Source organism: Temnothorax curvispinosus, unplaced genomic scaffold (genome assembly GCF_003070985.1).
Source record: "Temnothorax curvispinosus isolate PA1 unplaced genomic scaffold, ASM307098v1 QBEX01004295.1, whole genome shotgun sequence".
Taxonomy (NCBI): Eukaryota; Metazoa; Arthropoda; class Insecta; order Hymenoptera; family Formicidae; genus Temnothorax; species Temnothorax curvispinosus.
In genome coordinates, this window is record NW_020214075.1 from 1,615 (window position 1) to 10,448 (window position 8,834).

General features: G+C 32.5%; 1 protein-coding gene across 1 annotated transcript; it reads right to left on the reverse strand.

Annotated features, from left to right (window-relative positions):
- Positions 1-226: 226 nt before the first annotated feature.
- LOC112453397 lies at positions 227-8,785 on the reverse strand. Its single transcript, XM_025014177.1, has 4 exons — positions 8,583-8,785; positions 1,629-1,755; positions 592-685; positions 227-402 (listed from the first exon to the last, which is right to left on the reverse strand). Exons 1-4 carry the CDS (start codon positions 8,599-8,601, stop codon positions 283-285), a joined length of 360 nt encoding a protein of 119 aa, XP_024869945.1. The 5' UTR covers positions 8,602-8,785; the 3' UTR covers positions 227-282.
- Positions 8,786-8,834: the final 49 nt, after the last annotated feature.

Sequence of the window (8,834 nt, forward strand, 5' to 3'; positions counted from 1 at the left end):
ACATCTTTGGTTACTACGCAATATCATAATGATACTTATGTTATATAATATCTATTACGATCGCGAGATCAAAGAGATCAAGTAAAATCATTATGTGCTGTAGTTTCTTTATTCTTCTTTGTATATAAATCTCCAACGTGCTTTGCATATACATAATTTACATATTAATATAGATCGAGATGTGATTGCGTTTCAAGAATAAATTTCTTGTGGTTTTTTGTTTGTATCGTGAATAATAAAGACCTGGGAAATATGAGTAATAATTATATGATTTGAAGAAACTTACTTGGAATTGGTATCAGCTGGATCGCACGTAGATATGTTGTGTAGATGCTGCAGAGTTTCTACATATCTCTTAAAAGCCAAACAGGTCGAACTACTTCGTTTTGTGCACAAGAGTACCTGTTAAGGGAACAAAAAAACCCTCGATAAATAATATTTTTACTTCTTGCAACAAATTTTCTTTATGCTGAGATTACGATTACATCGAAATATGAAAAAATTAAGAATCTAGATTACTATACAATAACTCAATTATTTATAGTTATTTTAACAAATGTATATATTGTAAAATATATAAAATTTTAATACCTTTAGTATTGTCTCCACTGCAAATACTATTATAAGTCCTACTGTGCTTGCCGCTATTATTGACAGCAAGTTCCGCTTATAATAATTTTGAGCTCTAAAATTAAATGTTATATTTTAAAATATTATAAATATCAAATACGCAATGCTTATTTTAAAAAGATTATTGTGAACCGTTTTTGGGCAACTACAAAAAATATTTAAATTCTTCTTTTTACTCCCCTTACATGTCTGGAAAGTTTTATTAAAATCAAAATTTTCGAGTTTGCGAGGTTTCCTTGAGTCCGGCATACGGCTTCTCATGCTCTCATTTGCTCAGACATTTTAGTTAATAACGCAATAACTATATTGCAATTTTTGCAAAATGGTACGTAACTTTTCTTTTCAATTTAAGCCAATCTATCTTTATACTTCAACATTGTCAAAAATTACCGGACATTCTGTATGTATGTATATATATACAATATATATATACTAGCTGGTTATCCGGGCTTCGCCCCGGAGGACATATGTAATAAGATACGCAAATAGTCGAGAGATACATATATGTATATATACACATATTCCTGTGTGTGTGTGTGTGTGTGTGTGTGTGTTGTGTGCCTGGAGGCAGTTTCTGGACTTTTCTGTTAGTATGTATGTATGTATGTATGTATGTATGTATTTATGTATGTATATAAATACATAAGCGTTAACTTGCATGCACATTATATTTAATATACACATTATTTGATACACCAGAACATCCTAAAATTTTCTCAAGTTTTAAATCATTAATGTTTATACACAAAACATAGCACTAATTATCCAAGAATATAAATATTTTGAACGTAGCCCTAATTGTAAGATTGAAAATGTTCAATAGCTCTATAATCATATTTTTGTAAATATATTATTCATCTTTTCCATGTTTGGTGTTTTTTCTTTATATTTAATAAAAAAAAAAACAATTTTCTTGCTTACTTCATGAATCATTGCAATAAATATTATTACCGATATGTTGAAATTTTAACATCTTAAATCAACGTATAGATACTTACCCTTTATATATATTTTTGTTGTACCAGGCAGGGAGATCATTAGATGTTACATCGCGCAGATTTGGATCAATCACGCTGTTATCCTCTAGGATAAGTTTAAAATGTTCCTCTACCGTCTGGGTTTGAACTGCAATGCGTTAACATATTTATACACGGAATAATGAAAATTATCAGATAATTTGAAAAATCATATAATTTGCAATTCTATCTTTTTACATGGATGCATCAATAATTTTGTAAAAAATTTTGACATTTTAGAAATCAGTTTGAACGTTTTACATAATTATTTTGATGGTGCAACAAAATATAATTAAATTATTTTCAGATCTGTATCTAGCTAAATTTTTAGAATCTTCAGCAAAACCGTTCTTTCGGCGTTCTTGCAATGCGAGGATAACGAGTTACGGTAACGATAAGTTACTTTTTTAAATGAGTAACGAATAACGGTAACGAGTTACGCTAACGATGAGTTACTTCTTTCAATGAGTAACGAGTAACGGTAACGAGTTACTTCTTTTAAGAATAACGAGTTATATATGGTAACGATAAGTTACTTTTTCAATGAGTAACGAAATACGGTAACAAGTTACTTTTCAAACGTAACTTTCCCTGATATTATATTATTAATTAATATACTTTGATATTATATTATTAAATAATTATTTATTCATTTGAAATATATTATTATAAAATATTCTTAAAATATGTATTTTGACAACTTTGCCGAGTATAAGAGCTTCCGCACAAGACTCTTATATAGTAATGTAGCGTAACGTAACGTAGGTCAACGCACAAAAAAAATGTATAACGTCGTAACCGATACGTTTCTCGTGCGCTGACTTACGTTACGTTACGCTGCATTCACTTTTCGATGACATTATCTTGATACTTTTATACGTAAATAATGAAAGAAATCGATTGTTGTAAAAATAGAACAAAAAAATAATTTTAAAAAATTTGATTATATTTTGTAAACGCATTCAATTTTGCAAAATTGCAAATGTAAAAATTAATTTTATTATTATATACGCTTTCTTTCATTATTTTATATACAAAAGTGTCAAGGTAAAGTAGTCGAAAGGTGAATACTTTAGAGACTAACGATGTATTTCATATTTCATATTATAAAAATATTATAAAAAAATTTAAAATATCTCAAGAAATCTTTAACGAAAGAGAGATTTATTAGTGTTTCGAAAACGTCTCGACGAGATCTACAACTTTTCTCTCAAGGGCAAAATCGAGTTATTTAACAAATTAGTCGCCTTTAAAATTTCTTAAAAACAACATCTACGACATAACTCACATAAGAATCATGTGTCCTCTTTTCAAACCAAACAACTTTTGTCTAAAGCAATTTTTTTTTACAATCAAAAATGAAAAAGTTTTGGATGTAATTTGAACAGTCAAATATCGATATCTCATGTAGTTTTAGGAAAAAACGTTTTAGACGAAAGTTGTATGACTTGGAGGACAAATAATAGTAAAATCATATTTTTTAAAATTAATTTTTTTAGGTCACAAAATCATCGTCATATAAAATTCTATTTTTTTAAATAGAATTGTATGATTTTTTTTACACTATAATAAAGTTCTCTTTTGTTAAAAATTTTTTGATATTTCAAATTATATCATGATATTTTTAATATAAAATATGAAATATCTCGTGAAGTATTCACTTTTCGATGACTTTACCTTCATATTTTTATACACAGAATGGTGAAAGAAATCGAATAATAATATTAATTTTTATATTTGCAATTTGCAAATTAAATGCGTCTACAAAATGCAATCAAAGTTTTTAAAATAATTTTTTCTTTATACCTCGGTCGAAAGTACGTACTTTCGTCCCTAATAGCAGGGACGAAAGTTTAACATTTACTCCCTGTGAGAAGTATACGCGCGCTCTCTATACGGCGGTAACACGAACCGGATAGGAACTTCGAGATTACGTTCCAGTACCTCTCGAAGCGTAGGCTCGAGGCGTCAGTTGCCTTTGCAGGTTAGGTTTTCGCCGGCTTGTAGGCTCGAGGGAACGGTGCCGGCACGTGCCGGGCTTCCCGACGATCCGCGTCTCGTTCCCCGGCCGGAAGACGCGATCCCGACGACGGACGGCTTATCGATCGTCCTGGCGTGCGAATCCGCGCGACACACGTGCACACACATACCAACGGTCACCCCGTTGGCACGCACGTGAATTTATTTTTACAAAATATGACAAGACTTGACTCTTCGAATGTATTTGATGCCTGCCCCCCCCGACCAGCAGCACTCGCTTCGCTCGTGCCGCAAATGTCGGGGGCAGGCATCAAAAACATTCTTATTAACATTTAAAGTTAAAAAAAGTAAAATTAATAACGTACTTTCGACCGGCTATGAAGAAAAATCGTATACACTACGCGGGCCAAAAGTTGAAATCTCGGTCCTGCTCGTCATGATGCCCTCGGCTTCGCCTCGGGGCATCATAACGCGCAGGGCCGAAAATTCAACTTTCGGCCCTTGTAGTGTAATATACTATTTGGTAATTGTTTAGATGGGGAGATCACCTTGGATGATCTTGATATTTTAGTATGTTGTCAAGGTCACCCTCCTGAATGACCTTCAGAAGGTTTCAGCCCGCGCTCGTTATTTGTTAAAAAATTATAAACAAAAAAAGTTTGGAAAATATAGCAGTTATTTTGAGTACTAATAGACATAAATATTTGATATTTATGTGGAAATAGTATATATATATGAACGAAGGAAAATTATTTAAACCAGTGAATTGTTGATATATTGAAAGGAAAGTTATTTAAAGTAGAGAATATAGAGAGTATGTACTTTCAAAGCGCGTCACTAACCTATAATACATAAGTTAGTGGACACGCTTTAAACACTTAAATACTTTTAAAGCGCGTCACTAACCTACTTAGGTCACTAACCTATGTAGATTAGTGACGCGCTTTAAAAGTATTTAAGTGTTTAAAGCGCATCACTAACCTATAATAAAGTATTCTTTGCTTTAACAAAAAGACTTCAATTTATCAACAATTTACTGCTTTAAATGTTGTGTTTTGGTAAAGCAGCGACTTTCTTGCGAAATAAAGTATTTTCTGTTTTAAAAAAAAACATAATATTAGTCATTTATGCCTTCCAATACTCAAAATAGCTGCTATATTTTCCAAACTTTTTTTGTTAATAACTTTTTAACGAATAACGAGCGCGGGCTGAAACCTTATGAAGGTCACTCAGGAGGGTGACCTTGACAACATACTAAAATATCAAGGTCATCCAAGGTGATCCCCCTCATCTAAACAATTACCTAATTTTTTCTGTTTTCTTTTTACAACAATCGATTCCTTTCATTATTCTATGTATAAAAGTATCGAAGTAAAGTCAATCGAAAAGTCAATACGTTACAAAATATTTCATATTTTATATTTAAAAAATATTATTGATAAAATTTGAAATTTCTCTGAAAATTCTTTGATTCTTTTATGAGCCTTTTTTCATGTAATCCAATTATTTTGTTTCTATCTGTTTAATATGTAACGGTAACGATAAGTTATTTCTTTCAATAAGTAATGAGTAACGGTAACAAGTTACTTTTTTCAATAAGAATAACGAGTTATATACAGTAACGATGAGTTACTTTTTCAATGAGTATAACGAGTAACGGTAACGAGTTACTTTTCTCAATGAGAATAACGAGTTACGCGGGTAACGATGAGTTACTTCTTTCAATGAGTAACGAATTACGGTAACGAGTTACTTTTCAAACGTAACTTTCCCTGATATTATATTATTAATTAATACACCCTAAGATTATATCATTAATTAATTAATTATTGGAAATATATTATTTTAAAATATTCTTAAAATATATGTTAGAAGAACTTTGCCGAGTAATTAAGAGCTTCCGCACAAGACTTTCGTATAGTAATGTAGCGTAAAGAAACGTAGATCAACGCACAAAAAACGTATAACGCCTTAACCGATACGTTTCTCGTGCGCTGACCCATGCACGTTACGTTACACTGAATTTACTATACGAGAGTTTTGTGAGGATACTCTTACAGTCATGATGAACGAATATCTAGAGACGGAGCACGCGCTCTGAATATGCTCCGATACGCGTGCAATTTCAAGTGAGAAGGCTAACAAGGCTAACTTCAAAGGTTAGTTGTCATATGCGTCCACCGCTAGTATCAGAAATTGTGTACTTTAAGTATCAATTACTTCGAAACTAGACGGTCAAAGGTCTTGTATGTTTGTAAGTATATTTTTACAAGTCTCTTCTATCGTCTTCTTGTTTTTTCATAAAAGTCGCAAGAGTAGTTTGATTGCTACAATTAGAAACATAATATCGGAAGCCGTTTTTGTACCTATGATACATGTAAAAAGTATTAACCTTGATTTCAATTATCTCAACTCGGCACGGTCAATTTTTTTCTAATTGCAAGTATGTAAATCGTGTTTACATTAATATAGGGGAGACCAAGGCGAAGTCGTCACTATTTTTTCGATGCCGATTTTTAACAACAAAACAAATAATTTTAGTAAAATGTGGTATACCGTTGTAAAGAAAACCCTTGGCTACAAAATTTATGCGGGCATTTTTGGTCTATGTTGCTTTGTTCAACCGGTATAGAGTAAAAACGACAAAGATGCAAAAATTGAAATGTCAAAATTGTCGGGGCGGAGTCGTTACTCTATTCTCGGGCTGGATTTTAAATAAAAATTCTTAATTCCGATCATGAAAAATGATAGGATACATTTTATTAATTATTTTTTAATAGAAAAATGGAAACTTTAATTAAAAACACGATGGCGGAAAATAATTACAAGAAAAGCGCACGCACTTATATGTGCCCTATGCTTGCACGAAATGCTTTGTTCTCTGTCATCTCTGAGCACACGCAGCCTCATATTATCCAATCTCGTCCTCATTATCGTCCCCAATCTTATCCGTCCTCGTCGGAATCCGACCACTGCTGCTTCCTTGACTTTGATTTTCGCCCGAAGCCTCAATGATATCGTATGGCCACGTCATCCAAATGTGCTATTTCATCATTATTCTTCTTCGGTCAGTCGTTCAACGTAGTTCTCGGAACTCGAAATTGTTTTGCGGCTACTTTTGTCTTAATTTTATCTTTTTTTTTTCACCGCAAGAACTGCCTTCCTGAGTTGCTTCTTATCGACGGGAGTCGTTTTGCGATGGTACGTGCGTACCATTTTCTTGCAGTTAAGAAATACAATGACTCACATTTGCAACAAAAAAATAGAGTGAAACCACCGGGATAAAGTCGATTACAGTGCCAGACTAGAGTCAAGCTTAACAGGGTCTTCTTTCCCCGCTAATTTTTCCAAGCCCGTTCCCTTGGCAGTGGTTTCGCTAGATAGTAGATAGGGACAGTGGGAATCTCGTCACAGTGACGAGTTCGTCCCGGTGGCTTGATGACGACTTCGCCCCGGACACAGATTTTAAGTTTAATCGCTCATGAAATATATTGAAATCAATATTAGAAACTCATGATAAGTAGAGTTTACTATTAATGGCGAGTTCATACAACATACAGATTTCGAGATAATTGTAGTGACGACTCCGCCCCGGTCTCTCCTAAGTTATACACTTTTTGATGACTACATTTGAATATTTTTAACTGCAAAATAATGTGTCGAATTAATTTAAGATACTGCAGAATTTTCTCGTGCATCAATTTTTGCACAAACCAACGTACGATTAATTTTAGTTATTCAAGTTTTTGTTACTTTAGATGATTTGATCTTAATAACTAAAATTTATCTTAATAACTTGATAAACAGAACACAGCAATGATTTATGTTGAGCGTCACGCAGTAACACGGCAATGATTTTATGTTGAGCGTCACTGAACTCTGATTGTGAAAGAGAAAGAGGAGTAAAATAGTGGGATATTTTCAGCACTGGCTCAGCAAATGCTTTCACTCGAACAGAATAAAGCATCGCGCGTTGCTGTTCTTCTTCATTCGTGTTTTAAATAAACGATTTTGTAACATATATTTATTTAATAATTTACTGAAATTTACTGGAGAAGTGAATATGTTATTTTTGAGGTATCTAAAAATACAAAATTCAATATATTGTTATTGCTAATGTCAACTAAAAAGAATGATGTAGTTCTTGATGTAAAATTATGATAGTTAATAACATAATTAAACTGAGGTGATTAATAATTTTATGAAACAGTGCTTGTTTTAATATAATCATGTATAGTTGCTGTGCAGTTCAGTACAAGGTCTAGTACAGTACAGTTAACTCTTAAATTTTTCCGCTATATCTAAGAAACTTATTTTATTTACAACTGTGTTCTAAAATTTATAGCATATGTGCACTATAGATTTTCAGCACTGACAGTGAATTTTTTAAACACAGCCTTTATATAATTAATGTGTAAGTAATCATGTAAATAATAGTATATAAACAATGTAAAGTAAATGTGCAAAGGTGAGTAGTAATGTATTGAGTTGCTGGGAAAGAAAAGGTTAGGTACTTTTGTGTTGCTTCATATCTTGTCTTTATCCCTACAGTAGAAATTTCGAGAATGTGTTTCAATAAACAGATTTGTCGCCAAGTCAGATTTTTCCCGATACTGTATTGCACAGAAGTCCACCTTAAAGCCACGAGGCAAGAATCAATAAGTATTTATTTTTCGCGGTTTATATAATTCACTTTTTGCTCCCAATGGAAATAAATAAAGATCGATGACACGAAATATATCTTGAATATAAACTCAGATACTATTGCACTTATTAGTATAACGCATGACACTTCGATCACTCAATTGAAATTATATTATTAAATTTAATCGAAACTTCCTGAAGACCACTTTTCTCATCTAACAATAAGATTTACTCTTTGAAAAATCCATTACTTTGATTAAAAACTATTTCTTCTCCACGTGTGTTTAACCTGTGTTCAAAATCTTGTCTTACCATCATTAATATGTTCCATTTTTACTGTTTTACTGTTGTAAAGCGCGTACGTGTTATCGCCGAGCGTTCCAGCTTAATACTGCGGTAAAAGTGAGACTCAACGGTCATGCATGAGTCTCCTTCACCAGCATTCATTTCCCCTGCAAGTGAATTGCGTCATGCTTGAACCTGGGACCCTATTCTTGAAACGAGGATCCTAGATATCGCATGGGATATCGCATACGATACTAAATGGTATTCTTGAATGAGATG